Here is a 23,458-nt window from a genome sequence, read left to right on the forward strand (position 1 = left end):
TTTCTCTAAATAATAGTATTATGTCAACTAGTGTCTCCTATTTTATTGAAGTATGTAAATCCACAAATAAATTGAAATTAAATCATTTCTTTATGAATCATAAATTTAAAAAACATACATTTTAAATAAAATCGTTAAATATATTTTGATGCGTTGTAGCCAAAACTGATTAATTTCTCCGTCTTATATAATACTTTCTTTTATTCCGAGTTTATTTATTAAATTAATTATTTTGTTTATGAAATTCATATATATGTACATACATATATACACTATGAATGTTTTTACTTTTTATTTATACATATGTATATCATTAGCAATAATTCAGTTAATTGGATTACATGTCAATTTTGAGTGATTTTTTTAATTCCTTTAATATTTTTATGTTTTGAAAATCGCTAGCATTTCTATTACTAACAATTTCATACGTTGTAGTCGGTGTTGGAGTCGAATCATAAGATAAAGTCGGAGTCGGTCGGTAAATTTTGAAGCGACTCCACAGCCCTGGTTAAAACTTTAATGTCACAATTCGTTTGACAGTCATCCATAGTCTAATATTTAATCAACATTGATTAAAATCACATTATCAATGAACAGTCCAATTGCGAGGAACGATGAGGTATCTTTATTATTAAAAACGATGCATCACTTTTATCGATCGTTATACATACTATATTTGTAGACACTGCATCGCATTATGTATTATACTTTTACTGTCGATTTCAAATCGCTCACTATGACATATTTTGAATTTTTCATTCAGCAATACATCTTAATTATTTCATATACACACGTACTCACATCGCTTTCAATATAAAAATCTACATAGAAAACATCTAAACCGGCAAATAATAATACGACATCCATATTTTGAAATTCACCCAACACACAAACCGTTATCTTATCTCTGATAATACGTACAATGAAATGGCCGCAGCACTCCTCTGTGCCGGTGTACAATAAAGACCAGAATCGTTTAATTACACACTAGCGAATCTTAAATCTCATTCGATAACGATTCGATAAATTTTATCCCACTTTTTCCCAAATTAGTATCACTCGTATCCGCCTCGATATCGCTCGCGTTCAAAAACAGTGTTCGTTCCATAAACTATGATGTATAATATGTTCAGTTTAGGTTGTCATCCCTTCGTTCCCGAAGTAGGTACAGTTAATTTGATTTCACGAATCGATTGTACGTTTCATGTTATTAAAGTTCTGTCGGATGTATTTTTGCTACTACGGAGCCATACGAGTTCCCATTTTCCCCTCTCGCATCAATCATGAATTGCCAATCAACGTCGACATTCGGAAAGGGCATGGAAATGATAACGGGTGGGTAGCTAATGGGCACGTCGGGTGAAATAGGCACGATAACCTATCTAACCGTTAATCTAACTTTTCACGAGTTCCATCCTGTCGACTGTTGTGTATAGTTCATCTACAAACCTTCTCGTGTAAAGTGTGCTCAATCAACACGTTATCTTATGCCCTGAATTGAGATCTAAATTTTACGAATTCCATACAGAATATGTACATATATTCGTTGATGTTTCAACATCAATATGTAATTGTGCGCATTTAATTAAATTTTATCTTCGACGTTCGTCAGCTTATTACGCACCTCGTTGAGTATTTGTTGCATTATCTTATCGATCTTTTTTTTGTTTCAAGGTATAATCAGTGCATTTTTGTGAATTTTCATACGGTTTTCGAATTGTGATTTCTTATAATATAAATTGCAATCATGAGTATGTGGAATAATATTTGTGATGCTGCTTACATATACACGCAACTCGTGGCTTCGTTCGATTTCGAAGGTCTAAATCTTCTTATCAGGGAACGCCGTTAGTATAACTTTTTTCTTTTGTATCTGGTTCTAAAAGTGAAACTGTATATTTATGTATATTGAATACGTTCTCTGATAAATTCTAACGAACGGAAAAGGTGGTTGGATCAATTCGCAATGCATGCACTTTATCCATTCACTGATTATATCAGAGGCTGCATATTCTATGCACTTACATATGTACATATATAATATAATTGTATCATAGGGTGGTTTGAGTTGAATGTACATACATATAATTAGGCATAAAATTGTCGCAAAAATATTTGTTTATAGTGTTTGTATGATAATATTGTCAGTCGTGTATTATGTAGTACTAAATCATACGTGATAATGTTCTTCATATCTACATACTCGTGTATTTATTTTATTTTTGTTTATAAATTTCTTACATATTCAAATGCTTTGTTTATATAATATCGATGTATAATTTAAGTGTTTTAAGTCTTACAGTTCCATATATGCAAGAGCAATTAGATTACCTTCCCTCTGGTGTATGATAACAATTTTGAACCGCTCTAATCATTATGCCTACGTGTATACCTCGTTCCACAAACTTACAATATTACAAGACTCGTTTTCCCAACTTTTTTGATGTATGTATTTCGTCCTAGAGTTTGAAACTACATATACAAAAATGTTTTACATAGTGAAATACATACTTATTTTGCAAGATAAACATAAACTATTAAAAATATATAGCAAGCATTAATTTTTAAACGTTTTTTAAATATTTTAAAGGTGTCTTAATAACCTAAAAATCTATGAATGATCACAATATGTCTCCTAAATGAAAGATATTACAAACATGTATACAAAAAACATTTTTGTATACAATATACAAACTACTGTTTGCGATAAAAACAAGTCTCGAGATATAGCAATTTGGTAGAACAGAGCGCACCAATGTATAGCATAGTATTAATATTTGACCATTGTGGATTAACATATGGTAGACTTTTGAGCATCATTCATTGTATGTAATTTGAGTCCCAAGTAATTGTCTTCCTCGTTGTATATATGTACATATGTATGTATATGTAAGACTCTGGATACTTATTGACATTTGTGTACGTATTTGAAACCAACCTTAATTTTCTTTAAATATGCTGATTCATTGACATCAGATATTTTAAAACCTATTGTAGCCTGGGCGTGAAGAGTGCTTTTCGAGATCGGAGTGCTAGAGATAGTTTATTGTTGTTCCGTTAAGGAGCAAGCTTCGGTTGAATGCACGAAACTAACCCGCCGAATATTTATACACAACGTGTACTCTCAACAAAGAAAGATCATTGGTCGATGTGTCGCGAAACCTTATTGGTTGTTGTATACCAGAGGTGGTAAAAGTATTTAGTTAACAGTAATTGCATACAAAAATAGTCTCAATTAACGAGCATAACAGGTACTAATATACCATAAATATTCATTGCCGTTATTTACATCAATTTCTTGGTTGGAATTCATCCTTTATTAGTCGAAATAAAAGGTTAACGCCCAAAACATAAACCACGCTAGAAAAAAAGCCCTCGTGGCCACCACTACTGTACATGAACGCAAAGACCTTTTTGGCGCGAATGTACGATCAAGTTATCAGTACTACATACTTAACCAGTGGTTGAAGAGCACTAATCATTTATCTGTACACTACAATATTTTATCATAAATTTTGCTGGTATAAAAACATAGGCGTATAAATAGGTATTCATCCGGTGTTGAAATTCCCCATTGCATAACGGCCGACGATTGCTTATTGTTTTTTTTTCTTCTGCACGTTTCCTTATCCAGCTGCAAGCTTTTCACAGTTTCGCGTCATGGTATATCTATACATCATTCTGTTCCAGTTTTTCACTTTTCCCATTTTCCGGAAGTCGACGCTTGCTATTTGGGGCATACGCGACTTGCATTTCGCAACGTTTTGGCAACGCGGTCGATATATCACGTTAGACAATGTTCACTTTTGCCAAACTTTATTTATTTTAGCCCCCCATTCCGAGCGGCGTGTTTACACCGACCACCAAAGAGTTTGTTTGTTTGTTTGCTTTGCGAGCGAACGAGCGTGCTTTCGGTTCAATATAGCACTGTGCGGAATAACTATTCCACTGTGATGGATGTAAAGCCTCCGATTCGATTGTGTGAAATTGTATATATATGTATGTATGTATATCGAGTGTCGGTTTCGGTGATGCTGTGGCATACTATCGTTAATATATAATAATTTATTATGTATTCAATTTGCGTGACGTTCTTCTTCACCAGTATTCCTGCTTGTTGGATTATGGAGTATCTGTCGTTTCCAGCACATTGTTTTCATAGCGACACAACACACGTACTCATATCATTTTCCATTTTTATTACATGGTTTTATTTATTTTCTTGAATATTTGTCAAAATTTGAATTGCAATTTCCCCCTCCCAAAGTTTATTTTTAATCATCAGCGAATGTTATTATATAATTTTGGATAAATGTTTCTCTGGTTATCATATCAATTAATCGATATTCGATTTATGAATATGATGTGTTTTAACTGAAGTGAATTTTCTTTTGATGATAACATACATATGTATGATATATAATATAATATGTATGCTTAAAATCGAAATCACGATTTAATATTTTAATAATTTGAACGTTCTGGACGATAATGTTTCAATCATGTCGGTTTAAATATCAAAAGATTTTTTTTTCAGGCTGTTCTAAAAAGATAAATCCGACTATGAAGGGTCGGTTTATACAATTTTAAAGTTTTTAATGATCATATACTTTAACGAGCGTTCTGATCTCGTGAAAACTTGCGCCAAAAAGTGCTTAGTTTTTTTAAACTCTTCTGGTTTTTGAATCATTGCGTGTATTTTAATGAAATTTAAAACGTATTAAGTATTTAAAACGCATCAATGCATCGAAAAATCACTTATTTATGTAAAAAAAAAAGTCCGTGACGATACTTTTTAAATTTAATAAAAGCTTGACATCGTTTCAACATTTCTTGAATCAATAATAACGTTGTATTATACATATAATTATTAAAATTCACATACGTTTACGGCTCCAATTATATAGTTTTAATATACTCGAAATAATTATGAAATTTTAAATTTTGCGATATCTATCGAAAATACGATATCGTGTATATATTTTATCATGAATTATTTTGTCTTATATTTTTACTGCATCTCTTAATAAAATTCTAAATAGTCAACGAATCGAATGATTTATCATTGTATGTATCTCAGGACGCTTCGTTGGCGTCCGTGGTTGTTTGAACGAAGCAACGGTGGGACGCCAACGTGACATCCGCGGTCGGTTAAGTGTTAAATTGTTCAACAGGAGCACGCAATCCCTAGCCTCAGTCATTCATAAAATGGTTACAATATTTATTTATTAAGATTTAGTGTTTAAATTTGGTTGTAGCAATTTAACACGTCTGCTTTGATTTTCATAAATTTTGATAAAGCGTTTATTTTCCTAATAAGTTTTTATACGACATAAAAATGCGTGTTATAATCAAATTGTCATTGCAAATAAATGAGGCCGTCATCACAATAATTTTGTCTACGTTTACATATGAACGTTTAATAATTCGTAGCATAATTTTGCATCATAAGTTGATTGTCATTCTGAAATTCGACTGTGGCTCGACTCTAATTAGATGATATTGTTCGTACAAATTCAAGTCAAGCTGGAAAATTAGAATTGCGCTTATTAATTTGCATCAATGCTTACTTTTTGACCGCCCCAATTCGGTTCACCTCAGAGAGAGAATAACGGCATTAATAAATCTCAAATTATGCAATTATATTCCAAACTCCCTTTACCATCCCACCCCCCACCTCGGACGAGTTAATCACGTCGTCGGCCGACACAGTTTCACTTTTAATAATAAACATTGTTACAAATGACCGTTCGAGTGACGACTGTATAGCATTATAAGGGATGAGTTAATGTGCGTGTCTCTTCCTCCACGAAAATATCCATAAATAATCCCTTAAGGCTGCCGGTGCCTTTCTTTTAATCCACCACCCGAATTAATTACTTCCACCCCCGCAGCTTCCCACCCACCACGGTCTTTTCGAAGTTTAGCACCCCTCCCTAACTTCCGACGGAGACGGTGGATAATGTGAGAAAAAGCGGAAGAAGATGGAGGAAAAGGGCACCCTCCCCCCCATCCTTAATCACTGCAAACACGAAAGTATCCTTGTTTTTTAGTTGTCATCTCTTTCCGATCTCTATGTGTGGTCCTAATGTCTGAACGACACGCTAGGATAATACGATTGCTAACACTGGAGTTGGTAAGTGTGATGGCGTGTTCGGATTAGATTGGGATGTGGTGAATTGAATGATATATCAAAATTAGATTTATGTACATATGTAAATTTTATGTGAATAAAAATAAAGAATCAATTTAAGTTTTCCGCTTTGGCTGTCTAATACACATGTATATTTATATTACACTACTATTATACCTATATCATACATATTTTTATTTTAAACATAATCAATACCGGACAAAATTCGAAGTATGAAATTTAATATCACCAAAGATGACATATCTATGCCTTATTTTGCGAAATAGCATGCATCATAGTTTTAGAGACCATTTTTAGTAATGTAAATTTAAATCAACTGTCCCATTTAGACACATCATACATCGATACTCATAAAACATGCACAGCTAAGTGTATCGTGGGAAATTATCAGTACCATAGCGTATGCAACACAAACTCAATAATTCAACAAAGGGCAAGATGTCGCCTTTCGTTGAAATGTAGGCCGCCTACTGCTAATATGTAATTCACAAGCAACAACTACATATGTATCTATCTACCTTACATAATTTCAAACTATACATATTGTATACTACACGAGGTAATGTGTCGATTGGAATATTACTTTACAGTACAGTTCATCGAATGTCAATTGTACTAATCTTCCTCATCGCTGATATAATTAATATGTATGTGTCTGGTTCGGTTTCATGTGATTATTTCGTAAACGTCACGCGAAACCATAGGTTGCTAGATACGTTGTATATTGTGTCTACGCGTGTCATGGGAACGTTAATGCAAAACCGTTTCCGTTAGGTATAATAATTATCGCGCACAGATAGATAATCCTGCATTGTTCGCGCGAGCCGCCATTTTGTTCGGTTAATTAGAATTTCCGATAGGATTTGTTGTGTAGCGTCACATGTACGTTGTTAGCATCCATTTTGAATGTATCGTGAACACGAACGGGTAATGTTAGTTGTGTGGGATTTAATATAGTCTAGATATTCCGAAAAAATAAACCCCTCATCTAAATTCGGACCGATTCTTTACTGTAACGTAAATAGGTGATTGATGTCACTGTTTTACTAGCACTGACCACCTGATGTCGCATTTGCTCTAAAAATGCCTCGACGTATAAACAAGCTATATACAACAAGCAATAAGATCGCTTGACCCATTTACTAATGACCTCTCTGTGCTGAGAGTACATAGAGTATTTATACAAGCTGTGTATAAATGTGCTTCATTCGGAGCTGGATCGTCGACGAATTAACAATAAATTACCGGTGACACGACAACTCGTTCACAGATTTTCCGTAAACCGAGGAAGTGCATCCTCGGTTTACGGAAAATCTGTGAACGAGTTGTCAGGTAACCTAAATTACCTGTACTACTACTCGCTGCATCCTTCACTCCGATCTCGGAAACCCCTCTACACGTTCACGCTATAGTATTAATTAATTAAGATTCTAAAATAAAATGTATTTGCATATCCAAAAACCAGCAAAGTGGACTATTATGCTTTCGAGCTAAGTGGTCACGGATTTGAGTCCCACTAGAGTGCCGCTGCTGGCCAGACCTTGGTTTGTGATTCCAGGTCGATCGTTTCTTATCAGAGTTTGCCAATTTTTCTAATTTTCATTGAAACGGTTCCTGTAAAAATTGGCATCTTCTTTCTTATCTCTTTTGCTAATCTCAAGTTATGCAGGGTCTTGAGGGCCGCCAATTTGGTTATAAATTGCTGCAAAAAATTTCCATATATAGTATGTCGCTGTGAATGTTTGTATGCATTCGTATGATTGTATTGTATCTGTCTAAGTGCATTCGTCGCTTTGAAGTGATTTGTAAAGTCGAGTGTTCATGTTCTATAAAATAAAATAAAAATAAAATTAGGAAACTGCTGCGTCTTTTAAAGAAAGCGTATGAATCTTTTCTATACCTTTTTTCTTTCTTTGTCTTTCCAAGATTTTCCGCAAATTTCTTAACCCAAAAATGATACTTTGATTGTTTGTACTTATGTTTACGTTTTAAATTTCATTATATATTACATATTTGCGATTGACGTTCGAAACATCTTGTAGCTTATACATATATACTATACAAAATTTGGGATATATATTTAGACATTTACTTAGTATTAGAGATTTTCCGGGAAATTTCTTATTTTGTTTGATGTGGTAGATTGGCTTTATGTACATACAATCGTATGTACATAGAATCGATGATTTTCTTGGAAATTATTATCACACCTTACTTGAATATCCATAGTTACGCTCAATACATTATATTCCGGTTTAATACGAAAACTATTGATGCTTAGTATTTCTCGGAACCTGAGATATCCCGGGAAATTCTGATCATAACGATGTTCGAAGCATATGTATGTAGAATAAATTTGCCGATATTCATATTTTGAAATACATTAGGACTTATTTCTACATATGTACTCTTCGACTCGATTGATATAATTGAATGATAATTTCGCCATTTTTGGGGGAAAATTCGAGTATTAAATGAAATGTAAATATAATAGGAGAATGAGAATGAGGGGGAAATGAGAGATGTTTAAGTTGACGCACTCACTTCGCTAGCAGTGTATGTATTTGCGTAGCAGTAACGCAATTGGCAGGCAATCTCGGCGAGTTTCCTCGGGAAAGTTTCATCATTTCGCATCAAAAAGTGGTGTCTGTCGTCTGCGACGTTTTCGAAACGAAAACTTTGTTCGTTTTTAATAGGATTTCGTTAGAAAGTTGAAACGATTTCGCCGACGGTATTAAACCCTCTACACATACATACATATGTATATCTTCTCTGCTAGGCCTCACTCGGAAAATGGAGACGAGGAGTCGCCGTCGTGCTTTGTTTTTCATCCCCCTCCTCTCCCCGCCATATATAATTTTTTTTTATTTATCGTTCCTCATAAATACAGTTTAGCGTCTTATTTATTCGTATCGCGTGCAAAGTTGTCCGTTGTCTTTGTTTTCGGGAGTGTTACTCTCGCCCGCATTAATTCTACCGTTGAAATTATCTTTTCAACAAGGCGTAAGATGCGCAATATTGTTGATTTGAATTATGTTCGAGTTCTGTCTCTAGGCTCTGTAATATCACGTATATACAAGTAAATAAATCGTGGAATGGGTTTTCAATTTGTTTCATTATGCAATACTTCATTCGCGTTCATTCTCCAATCTGCGTATAAATCAGTTTATATATTTGAATTTAATTGAACCTATGATACCGTTTTCTATTTTTACTTTACCTTTATACACAGTATTGATAGCGCTGTAATCAGTCATATGTAGACTATGATCTTTCACTCAATGAATTTCGAAGAAAAACCATACTTTTTTGCTTACTTGCTTTGTACACTAATGGATCGGTCCATCGTTATTTAAAAAACATCCTTCCAACGCCGATATTTGTTAATGATCTTAAAATGTTTTGACTAAAATACATATTGTATGTCACGTTCCAGGGGTAGTTTTTCTTTTTAAAAAGTTGATTAAGATGATGGTGATTCAGTTAACATCCCAATCAATATTTCTTTATTTTTATTTTATTTAAGTTCAATAGGAGCTATGAAAAATAAAAGAGATTCGTTTAAACAGTGAATCTTTATATTATATTTTTAATAACACACTTTTAACTATTCGAGAAACACTTTTATCTTGAACTTAATATTAGAACGATGAATTTGAAAATCGCCTATAACTGTTTATTCATGACCTACCGCTCTTACTGACTGATTGTCGCACGAATGGTGCGGTTTATATAGTCGATTCGTTGATGTGAATGTTTATCTCATCGAAATTTATAGTTTTTTTATTGCAATGTATGACCGTTTTGAACATTCCAAATTAGATCCTGAGAACTCAGTAGACGAGCGGTACATGCATATGTATATCAATCTCGAATTGCATTTTTTTAATTGATAATTTTAATTGAATGCCTTTGAGAAATCATGGGTATATTTTACGCAAAAATTTATGTATTGAATTTTAAATTTATGAAAAAATATAAAATTAGTCATAAATTTGTACACTGAAATATATCATGAATTGTATAAATACAATATGTAAGAAAATTGTAATGAAAATTCTCTTCTAAAACATCCCCAGTTCATTTGATCGTAAATGATTGATAGTGAATTCATGCATGTATATATGTAGTACAACGCGCCATAAAAATATTTAAAATATTAACTCAAAAAGAATGAAGCTTAAGTACGAAACGATTCGTCATCATTACGCAGTTAGACCAATGCAAAACCTCGTTCGTTCGTTTCCTTTTTTCTCCCCGCAAAATTTTAGATTCGAAACGATAAATTTTCTTTGCTGACCGCAGCGTGTTGTTGTGTAGATATAATAAATAAACACGGGAAATTTACGATCCGCGTCATAAAGCCACCTTCCTTACTGGCGAAACTGCAATTTGCCCGAATGCACCGACGACATACGACCGGAAAACATGCAAACGAAACCGGAACTGACTTCGGGCGACGAAAGTTTTTCCGGGCGGAAGTCGGGAAAACGGGACCGCCGCTCAAAAACAGCATTTACCCCAACATAAATTCATACTTGCAAAACTAATATTATATTCAGATGATTTATTACTGCTCGAATAGTCATGATTTATAACAAAATCAAAACTAACACACATCATATACATACATACATACCACCTACTAACAATTTCTTATATTATTATTTTATATTAAATAATTATTTAGACATTTTCGGCTACTCATAAATTTATATGCATAGTACATATTTATTATACATATTAAGGGGAATCATTTTTTCTTATTATAAATTTTAAACTTTAAATTTCGTCTTTTACATTTATGCATGTACATATTTATGAACATATATGCTCTGCGTCAAAATGAATGTAAATGTAAAATATTAAACTTACATACATATTTGTATGAGCTTTTAAGATATGCCTAATACTTGTTTCTATTTCTTTTTTCAATGGTGTTTAGAAGGGATAGACTATTTTATTGTGAAAAATATTATATTTTACATTTAAAAATATATATTTAGAAAAGATTTCCATTTATTTTATACATCTTCGAATTACTCTGTAATAATATATTTTTAAAAGATTATTTGACTATTTTTTTACAAGCCTTAGTACCAAATTAATCAAAACCGATGTTTAATTAAAAACAAAAATTGACCTTTGATTCGCGTTTTCAAAAACTTTGTACTTTTCCGGCTTGAATTTTGCCATGTTTTGGATTGATTTTCATAAGGAAAGGCACATTGACACTTTCCGATTATTTTATTCAGGACATTCGTTGCAAAGAAGCCAAATTCAATAATCCAATGACAAGCCGGCATCCAGATGTGGTCCACCACAGCCACACACGATGTCGTCTTCCTACTTCTCTTCCAGCCGTCCTGCTTACGAGCAGGGACTCGGAGTCTACATCACAGACAGCAGTGAGAATCCTTGCCAATCGCTCCCCCATTTGAAACTGACTTCTGAATACAACTCATTAGGTCATTAATAATTCTAACCATCATCATGCAATTTCATTTTCAAAACCTCTGTACAAAATTGAAAAATGAATAATTCAAAACATTGGCATTTTCATTCGAATCATCTTGCACATTCTATCGGACCTCGTGTATTCTGTTCAAGCGATACACCCCTGTACAATATATCTTCCTTCAGCACTTGCATTACACCCCTGGTCTGTGACTACTACCCCCAGAGATGTTATCGCTCTTGGCGCTAAATGAGCCGGAACACGATTGGTTCCGAGCTCTATCGGAATTTCTATTAAATATGCGCGCTTATCTATTTCTTCCTTACGAACGATGCTATATAATCGGATGCGTCGTATTTTATATTAAAAATAATTTATTTAATTTTTAATCTCGAACCGGGGAAATTCACGCGGCGCGGAATTCGTAATTTATTAGTGAGGGTCGGCGATAAGTTTGTCGTTAGCGAGGAAAAGCGCCTCGGTTGAGACCCTTTCGCTTCGTTGATTGATCGCGATCCTGTGTAATATGGCACTACAGTGCCTAGTGTCCTCTTTAATTACCATAGTTTCCCAAATCTTCGCATTTGTGCGAGTCTAAAATTAGTTGATAGTTTGAAGACGCGTGTGCGGATCTACGTGTCCGTTTCATTGTGCTCCCGAGTAACGTTTGAGCACTCTAATTATTATACAAAAATCGATATTTATCAATGTATATTATCTGATTTTAGAATCGGATGCCTCATTTGGATATTCATTTGAATATCAGCAAAAAAGATGGCCGATTTCGTACATATTGAGCGCGACTATGATATTGATGTTTAACTTTTTTATGTGTTACGCCATTTCTTTTTAAATTTTATAATTTTTTTCATTTCATTTCATTATTGTATGTATGTATGTATGTATATACTATGTGCTCATTTAGTTATCGTTATTTAAAAAAATATGTTTTCCCATGATTACATTACGGGTTGCCCCTGGGCGACACATATGAATTAAACATGTACATATATAATTTTTTATAGATTATAAATTTTAAATCATATTCAAATAGTGATGACAAGTAATAGGTAGGATAGTTTTGCCAATTTTTACGAGGAACCGAACAGGAAATCAGATAAATTGGCACACTCTGTTAGGAAACGATGGACTTAGAGTCACAAATATCCAAGTTTGTCCAACATCACTGCAGAATTTTTTATTTTTTATTCTAACCGATTGCTCCAATGTGATGAGTGTGCTATACAGATTAAGAATTATTTAAATAGGCATACACCCAATTATTAAAAACGACATCTATGGTTAAACGATTAACAGCCACAGAAATATCTATGAAAAAAAATTTGCATTATTTTCTAATCGGGGAAAATCAAATAATAATATTAAATAGCTCGAATTTCTACGGTTCTAAAAGATTTGCAAAAGGGGTGGAACAGGATTGCAAATCTTTTAGAACCGTTTCAATTAAATCAAATAAATTAGCAAACTTTGATATGAAACCCAAAACCTAGCCAGCAGCATACGAGATAGAACCCGTGACCATACGATTGAAAGCATTATATGCTAACCATTGATATATGCTGCTGGCTAAATACTTCTAAATAAATTATTTTCAATTAAGTCCAAACCAGGGCTTAAACTCGGCAACCTCTCGGTGGTTAGTATACACGCAACTACCGAGCTATACTGCTGGCTTATCATACATATGAATGTCTTAGAATTTGTTCCTATAACTATCGTTCTTCAACCATTGATAGGAAAGAGGGTCACCAAAAATAAATAAAAAAAAGTTGGAATATTCCAAATTTAACCTATGTACATACATATACATATTTTTTGTAATTTAAGTCGACCGTTTCCTTTCAGAGCTTGTCTCTTATCTGATGATATTTTTTTGTTGACATGGTTCCTCACCAAATTGGCAACCAACTATCTACCAATTTTCATCTTTATTTGTATATTATTTAAAATTTATATATACACAAGTGTCGTTTTGGGGCAACCTTTAATGGCACCATGCTAGTTTGCGGTAAAGTTTTTCGTATTAGACTTTTCGTATAAAATATTTTACGCGATCGTCAAATCTCAAATTATAGACCCCATAATTAAAACAAGACGTCCGAATTCAATTCAATATATTTAAGTCTCGTTTTATTAAGGACGAAAAGAGATTTTCCGGTCGTTCTGGGGCTTCGAAAGCGAGAGAAAGAACTTCGCCCGGCTTTTTATTGTACGGTATCGATTTTCGTTTAGGAGCAAAAAGAACCCGACTCCCGCTGGGACACTAACGCAACACCCTGTATAGTAATAATAAAAATGAGCCGAGCTTAATCGGCTCAGGCTGTGTCCGACGTCGAATTTTTACCCTCCGCATCGATTCGTAATCTCGACTTAATTATATACGAACCTTAAGCATATTATGAAAAATTTACACACCTTACATATGCATAGGTACGTACATACTTGTCGAGTGGGTATTACGTAACGTTGCCTTGGGTATTTTTTCCCCTCCAAAATTATTTAGGAAAAATGAGTGGGTACGGAGGACTTGAAATGAGGTCTCTCGCAAATAGGTCGTTGGTAGCCCGAAACTTTGACCGACGACCGACATTAAAACTAAAACACCTTTCCTCGACTAAATTATTCTGCCGCAGGGAGTTTCCTCAACTAATCCACCTTGCTTGCTCGTTCACGGGGAAAACTTCACGTGCGTCCCTTCTGCTAGTCCCGGTTCGAGTGCCTCACTACTTGCCACTCAAGAAAGTAATATTTTTACTTTTCTCATACGCGCCGGATATGACCGAAGTGTGGTCGTTTTGGTTTTAATCTGAAACTTTGGCGCTGAGTGAACGAAATTTTGTTATCGTTATGGAGTCTCTAGTGAGAGATTCTTCTTCTTTCTCGTTTGCTCAATGTTGAGCGTCGAGGTCATATCCTGTGTCAAGTTGAAAGCAGCATTTAGGGACGATGCCGTCATTTCTTTAATTTGGTCTGACCATCTAATGGGCGACCGATCTTCCCTATAGTGTTCCGGTGGGTAGCAGCTTCTCTAGAGTCTTTATTTATATTCTTCCTGGCAATATGGCCAAAGTAGGAATGAATCCTTTTTCCATTTGTTGCGGATTGAAACTGCCAGCTCTTTGAGGATGGAAATGTTCGTCCGTCTTCGTCTCCAGCATCACATTTCAAAGGGATTTTAAACGTTCCTTTTTTAAGCGTCAACTAGTCTATAATCAATTATTTTGAGCACTGAGATCTGTGACGATACATGTATCTGTCGAATGTTTCACATACATGCAGAGATTTTTATCCCGATTGTGATATTTGGTATATGGGATTTAGACTTAAGTACATTTAATGATGACGTACTTCATCCCATGATTTGCAATCGGATTTAGTAATATGTCCCTCGGAAAAATTAATTATAAGATTTTTCCATTTCAATGTATAGCGTATTTGCTTTTGAAACATTTCCAATATGTAAAATATATTTGAATATACGAGAGTATATTCAAATATCGTGCGTGGACTTTTGGCCGAATGGACATTAGGTCGAATAAAATTTTTAATTGTTTAATTTATTTCTAATATTAAAAATAGGAAAAATAAAATAAAATGAAAATAGCGTAGTAGATAAGCAGATAAAAAAATAAATTTAAACGATTCCGAATTTCGTTTGGCCAAAATTCCGTCGGCCAAGTGTCAGTTCGGTCAAATATCCGTCAACCGATAAAAACACAATATCGGAGTTGTGTTTTACAAGGGTTCGTTTATTTCATCGTTTTCACCATTGTTTTGTACATTTTCTTTGTTAACAGCAGTGTAATTAACAATTATTTCGTTTATTACAGTAATTTACGAGACTATGTATAATTTCATACATTACATAACTTTGACGCAATACTACGGACTGACTGTAAATCACCAGGCTAATTAGTTATTATTATATATCGTCGTTCTTGCTCTATTCTACCTTATCTGTATTATTGTACTACCAAATTATATTCACATCCATATAATAGACGTATTTTTATAAATAAATAAAATTTTAATTCGGCCTTAACATTTGTCATAACACTCAACACTTATCTTAGCATAAAAATATTATTTTTTGACTTTGATATATATGTACCTACAATGTTTCATTGATTTCCGTCGAGCGGAATTGTAATTATTTTACAGTTTTGAATTATTCTAAACGGAACTCACAATTTACTTATTTGTCGTGTGTGCTTTTTGTCACACAGATTGGCTTATTTTTTTCAACATATTTTAAATGTGGAAAATCGCATGTTGTACATTATTGGATTTCACACGAATGTACATATGTATAACTTGTATTAATCAAACGCTTCAATGAATAAATAAAAAATAAAGTAAAAACATGTGAACGTTTGAATAATATTTAAATTAAATTATTTTTCAAATGAAATATTCATGTACGTATGTATTGTATTTTTTTATATATATGTATCATACATACATAATATAAATTCAGAGCGTTATTTTTTATCTTCAGAATCGAAAGAGGATTTCAACAATTGAATATAGCCTAAACCCTCTTTTTGTGCAAAAAAAAACTACTTAAATATAATATTATACCCGTACAAGTTTTGCTTCTTTTATATACGGAACCAAATTTGAAATACCTATTGTAATTTTGATCATTCGATATAAAAACCTTTGGTAGTCTCATAAGCTTACAATTAAATTATTTTATATTGAATTCAATAATTTTTCATCGTTATGATGAAATGTGGTACGCGGACGGTACAGTTCGCAGACGATACAGTTTTAATAGCTCGCGATCCAGCTGACCTACTTAACAGACTAACACAGCTGTACAGGGAAAGTAGGAAAGTAGGATTAAAAATTAACGTAGATAAGACCAAACTAATGTCCAATAGTCATGGCATGCCTGATAGCATCTCATTGGATGATAAAGCAGTAGAAGTAGAAATTATTATTTATATTTAGTTGAAATAATTGAGATGTCCGGTAGTAAAGATGAAAAGATAAAGAGACGTATGAAATTAGGATGGAGTGCATTTTGACGAATGAATGTTGTTTTTAAATCAAAAATACCGCTCTGCCTGAAGTAATACCGCTTTGCCAGTGATGACGTATGGATGTGAAACTTGGACATAGAACGCCAAGATGCTACACAAAGTCCAATGCACTCAAAGAAGTATTGAGCGCTGTATGCTCGGCATAACGAGGAAAGACAGTAAGCGGAACACGTTGGTGAGAAGTATGACAAGGGTAATGGACATAGTGGGTAGAGTAAAGAGATTAAACTGGCAATGGGCGGGCCAAGTGGCTAGAATAATGGACGAAAGGTGGACAAAAGAAGTGCTATAATGGCACCCGAGAGAATGCAAAAGGGTAAAAGGAAGACCGCAGGGAATATGGGTAGACGAAATTAGGAAAATGTGTGGGGTGAGATGGATGAGAGTTGCGCAAAACAGAGACGATTGGAAGCGTGATGGAGAGGCCTTCATCCAGCAGTGGATGGTGAACGACTGTAGATGATGATGTAAATAGTAATCATCTGGAAAATTCAGTTCTGAATTCCCAACGATGACATCATTCAGATCAAGTCTGCCTAGCTGTCATCTTTGAAATATACATATGTACAATATTAATTCGGACTCAATTATCCAGATGATTGCCATTCAAATGACGTTCATTGTCACACTATTACAGCAAACATGTCACACTCGTGTGTAATTACATCACTACAGAATCAGATAGTGGTTTGAATCCGATTTGCCATACAGTTTGTTCCTTATGTAGTGTTGTTTCTAAAATGTATGTACATACCTACGTAGTACATCCGACTTGTTTCCGAGGTTTATTTAATCCAGACGATTATCAAGTATGCCAATCACGTTAGGCGCAGAATTATGTAGTTCTAATATATACTTGGATAATATATACATACGTTCGTAGGTACGTCATACTAAATCATAATTGTAGCAGCATTAAGGACGGAACGTCAAATAATATCAAATTAAATTAGATTTAAGCCAACGCCCACCTTTCGCTTCCCCTCACGTACTTTGTCTGAAACACATTCGAGCCAAATTGCTGCTTAATTAATAATATTGTGTGCTTATGCGTAGAGATGTTTCACCATGTGTCGTCACACTTGTCAATTTTCGAGTGTTATCTACATGTTTATATAAACACTTCACTTATGTATGTATAAATTGTGTAAGGAGAGTCGATTTATTTATTAATTTATTTTTTTATTATTTTACAGTTTTTCCAAATGTGCCAGCCGCGCCTGGAATGCCATGTATGGGAGAAGACAGTAAGCATCATTTTATACATATACTATTTATGTTTATAATCAGATTCAAAAAATCTTTTTATAAAACAATAAGTATTTGATTGAAACCAGTAAGTGTTTAAATGTCGATTTTTATTATATGAACTGATAATTTTATCTATTTTATATTATTTTATAAGACGATGCTTTATGGGTAGGATATCCTGTAAAAAAAAATTTTTTTTTTGTAGTATTAATTGATTGTTTGTGATGTACATATGTGCATGAGCGCCGAGAAAAATAAGTACTAACTAGACTGTTTATGGCGAATTTAGTCGACGAATTCGTCACCGCTGGGCAGACGGGAATTTGCAGGCTTTACTTATATCGCTTACCGTTTCGAACCGGGCCCTTAAAATATCCGAACCCGGGAATTTATACCATCTCCCCTCCTTCTCCTCGGTTCTGCATAAATATGTGTATCTAATATATAATTTCGAAAGAGAAAGAGACGAAAGGTCCGTAGAATCCGTGACGTAAATTTATTAAAAAAACAAATGGATATTCAAATAAATTTAAATGAAATAAAACTATTCAATTAAATTTAATAAAATTTTAACTATTAGATTAGCCATGTTTAAGCGGTTTATATTAAAAATACCGAGCGAAGCCGGGTAAAACCTCTTTCTTTATTCTACTTTCATAAATATATAGCAAAAATTAAATGTTTCTATGGAGTGGTCTATGCTTCACTAATTATTCTTCAATAATAATTTGGAATTTAATCTCAAATGACGAACCGGTTAAAATGTGCGTCAAAACTAACTAACCGGTCCGTTGATAGAGTTTCGATTGTATTTCAAAGTTTTCTTGTTACCGGTACACAATTTTAACGAGTATACATAGTAGTTTTATATTATTGAATCAACCATCTATGATAGTATGAAGTTTTGGTATATGTAGTTAAAAATTTTGTTGCAAAAATATTTTTAATTATTTTGTTATTCAATTGAATTTTTCATCCAGTACAAAATTTATTAAAATAGAATAAAGGCGTTTTATATTTTAACGATGAATATTTTTGTATACCTAGTAAATACATTATTAAAAGTTTGAAAATCGAACCGGTTCATTGTTCATGAAGCGCTTCGAACCGCATGATTCGTTTTATACGCAACGGACAACTCTGACATTTTATTTTATTTTCTACATATGAACCGTTATAATTAAAAGTGGCATAAGTCCACTTTTCTTCATTCCGAGAAATATCTCGCAAAATATTAAATATTATATAATGTTTTGCGTTTAACAATGTTGAAAAATACTGGTCGTCTGTAATACGTTTACTCTGCTTTTCCGAGATTCTGGACATATCGAATTAAACGAAGTGATAACAATTTGTGAATTAAATCAAACAGAAATAGTGTTTTTGGAACTGAAAATTGGACTGCTACATACCAATTTCAAATATATCGGGTTTTTGCCTCTTTTATAAATCAGCCAATCCGAGATACTATATAAACTCGAAATTTGCGAGAAATATGACAAAGTTGCCAATTTGTTGGAACCGTTTCGATGAAAATCAGATGAATTGGCGAACTCTGGCGACCTGGAGTCACATATCCAAGGTCTGGCCATTGATACCGGGCAGGGATTGAACCCGTGCCACTCGGTTTGAAAGCATTACATTCTTACCACTGATCTATCATTCTGGACTACGCCTGGTAATATAATATTTTATCCAATTGACTAAGCGGTCGGTATTCATCCATGCTAATTGCACATTGTGTTCTGCGGCCAGGTACATAGTTTTGTGGCGTACATTTTAATGAAGATCTCGCAAGTTGCACATCCAGCGAGAATGCTAATTCCGTTTCCGCTCACCCACTTCCACTTACTGACATCCGCTTCCGGCACCCCCTCACTTCCACCTCATCCCCTTTCCTTTCCCCACAATAAGCCCCGGTCATTATAGTCTCAGATCGTCGTTTCGCAGCATCGACTTCTACCTACATATATATGTACATATAATAATACATATTTTGTACCCATTTACCCGAAAGTAAATTATTGACTCGTTAAATTCTGGAACTGTGTGGAACAATGGGAAGTTTCGGACTGTTTCCTCAGTAGGGTGTGCGTGTGTTTGTGTTGTTAGGTACCTATGTGTGTACTTTACCCTATTCCGGCTTAGTGGTCGTCTCGTGTACCCTGTCATTAATTACCCCAAACGAAAAGTGTTTCCGATGGCTTTTCCATTAATGATGTAAGATTGGATGTAATTGGTTACCTTCCACGCTCTTGTAACTATCGGAAAAAGAAATGATAAAGGAAACTTCAGTTTTTGTGTTTCATTTTAACTTAATACGACAACGCCATGTTAAGTTTTTAGCAAATAATTAAATGATTATATTTAATCATACACCCTTTCTCAAAAAAAATGTTACAAAATCAGTGGATTAAAGAAATCTATCTCAGTCATCTGTATCAGTCCTACTTGTGCATATGCTTGTTGCTATGTATGTACATACTTCAGGGTAGAATTTTAGAATATCTTGTTTTTACAGATTAATTTGTCTTTCAAGGATACTCAGTTTATAATAAAATTATATTCATATCTACATATTAATATGTATAATCAGACTTGGGGTAAGCGTAGTTGCTTTTAGCATAAAAAATGGTACATTATTGCTAATTTCTTAGAAAAACCATCCTTTTCTGCTCGCTTGCTTTGAACACTAATAGGGCGTTCTATTGTTTTTTTTTTTTAAATAGAAACCGCGTGTAGCGGCCCTTTATATATAACTGGCTGTGCGTAAGTATGTTTGTACATCACAGCTATGTATGTATATATATTGCCCCTCCCTTTCCCTGTTTCTTACCTGATGTGTAGGATGCGTGCACCAGGTCACTAGTTAACTTTAATTATAACATTTTATCGTTTAAAAAATAACTTTTCTTTTTTATATACATATATGATATTGTAGCGTGGACGCGTAGAGGGGTTTCTAAAATCAAAGTGAAGAGGCAGCTAGTAATAATAGAGGTAATTTATTGTTATTAACCCGTCGGCTCGCCAGCTCCGAATGTACGATGTTCCAAAATCGGTAAATATTCATACTCAAGCGGTCGCGAGACCTTATTGGTTGTTGTATACGGCTCTTTTATACGCCGAGGTTTTTTTGGCGCGAACGAATTTCCAAAATGCTACTTTGTCTAAAGAAAAATATCTTTGATATGCTATAAGCTGGGCATAACGGGGAGATATTAAAAAAACGGAATATGTGAGTGAGAAGTATTAAAAGCGTAATTGATATAATGAAGAGCGTAAAGATATTGAAATGGAAATGGGTAGGTCACGCATGTACTTAACTAGAATAATGGATGAAAGAAATCCTTGAATGGTACCCGAGAGAGTGTAAAAGGGTGCAAGAAAGGCCACAGAGAAGATGGGTGGATGAAATTTCAAAAATGTGTGGAATGGAGATGGATAAGGTTTGCACAAAACCGAGCCGTATGGAAGCGGCAAGTGTTGAAGAGACATCATCCAGCAGTGGATGGCTAATGGCTGTAAATCATGATCATATAATACATACGAAGTTCCGTTCCAATGAATCAATTTATTTACTTACATATTTCTTTAGGATTAAATTTAAAATCTTGCCGTATTTCATTTATGTATATAAAATAAAAGGTATTTCCGTATACTTTTTTTATTTTTATTTCCTTACTAGTATGTAGCAACTACATAAGTAAACCAGTACAAAAATAAAACGCTGAAAACGAACTCGTTTTTCAGACGGGTTTACGGGTCACCTTACAGGGAGGGTCCTACGTAAGAGTGCATCCGAGACTTGCACCCCTCACTTAGGCAAATTAAAGCAGCTCGTTGCGAAAATTGGGTGGGGGAATAATAAAAACAACACGAAAATAAACAGAAAATTCCCTCCCCCTTGTGCGAACAAAGCTCGCTACGAAAGTGACGGAGACGAGACTAGCGTGTGGAAATTAAATCTGTTAAATTTCCCTCTCGTATTAAATCACAATGCAATTATTATTATTATTTATTCGCATTTTCTATTTCGGGTCGCACTCATCGCCGGTTCGGGATTAATGGGGCAGTTTTGTTTTTCCGAAGGATATTTATCAACGTCCTGTGCGAAGGCTTGCACGGATTATCGTCTAGATTTGTTATCCCCCGTTTATAAGCCTCCAGAACAAAATGGCGGATGGTGGGGTTCTTTTGGCCACAGCGCCGATATTATTGCGCTCTTCTTCGGTACATGTGAAAGCTTTTATTCTGGTATATGTATGTATGTTTGTTTGCTTGTACTTTTCGACCCGGTCGCCAAAAACTAAATGATGACTTTTAATCCTGACTTATCCGACCATTTTCAGTTTTATTTTAATAATTATTGTATTTCATAGACTGACTACATATGTACATAGATTTAAAAATGTGTTGAAATGATTATTTTTTTTTGAGTATATTTAATATGGGGTCAAATAGTGACCTCAGGTGACGTCACCGGGATCTGCTGACGTCACGGGAAAGGTTCGTTTGAAATGGCTCGTTTCACCTTTACGAGGGACGTAAAACCCGTCCGACGAGCGGATGATGATGGCGGGAAAACGAGGTTTGTTTTCAGCTGAAACCGACCGGTGGTACATAAATATTTAAACGCGTCGGATAATGAAAGTGTGTGACCCAACACGTCAGAATTTAAAATTTTGTCGGTGTTTATTATCAGTGTTGTATTTTTAATTCGGTTTTCTGATTGTTTTGCCCTCCTAATTTGGGTTCGCATCGCTCCGTGTCTAATATATTATATGTTTTAATAAGTACTCGCTATCTATCTTGACTTCGAATGACAATAATTACTACAAGTAAGACCTGGAACGCACTGGCAATTGCAACCGCGCTACTTCCTTTTATATTATTGTCATATTTCTATCAAAAGGATTTCTATGATTTTGACTAATGAAATCAGCTAGCAGTATAGCTCGGCGTTTTCGTTAAAGCTAACCATTGAGAGGTTGCCGGGTTCGAACTCTGAGTTGAACTCGATTGGAAAGAATTAATTTCCGAGTATTTCTGCAGTGCTGCTGCTCAGGCTTGGATATTTGTGATTCCAAGTCAATCGCTTCCTATCAGAGTTTGTTAATTTATCTGATGTCATTGTTGAAACGGATCCTTAAAATTGGCAAAAACCATCCTACCTACTATTTGTCACCATTATTTAAATATTTATAAACTATAAATTTATATATGTACAAGTTTAATACCATAGGTGTCGCCCGGGACAACCAGTAATGGCATCATTGGAAAATATAAATAACAAAAGTACCTCATTGAGTACATATGTATGACTTTTAAATTCCAATTGCGCAAACTAACATTTTTTATTTTTACATATGTACATACAACAGGAATCGGTCTCCGTGGCGAGACAGAATGTTAAATTACAGAAAACGCAAATATCGGAAGGCAAAGATCGAAAATCGAAAGATCTTAAGTCGAAAGATAAAAAAAAATGGCGCATGGTAAACGCTACATACTCACGTACATACT

The 23,458-nt window shown here is 34.2% G+C and overlaps 1 protein-coding gene across 1 annotated transcript in view; it reads left to right on the forward strand.

The window, feature by feature from the left end:
- aPKC (protein kinase C iota type) overlaps window positions 1–23,458 on the forward strand; it is a 191,539-nt gene that overhangs the window by 160,057 nt on the left and 8,024 nt on the right. The window contains exon 4 of the mRNA XM_077444358.1: window positions 17,878–17,928. Coding sequence (XP_077300484.1) covers window positions 17,878–17,928 — 51 coding nt within the window. The remainder of the gene's footprint in view (window positions 1–17,877; window positions 17,929–23,458) is intronic.

This window comes from Arctopsyche grandis, chromosome 13, assembly GCF_051622035.1.
Source record: "Arctopsyche grandis isolate Sample6627 chromosome 13, ASM5162203v2, whole genome shotgun sequence".
Lineage (NCBI taxonomy): Eukaryota > Metazoa > Arthropoda > Insecta > Trichoptera > Hydropsychidae > Arctopsyche > Arctopsyche grandis.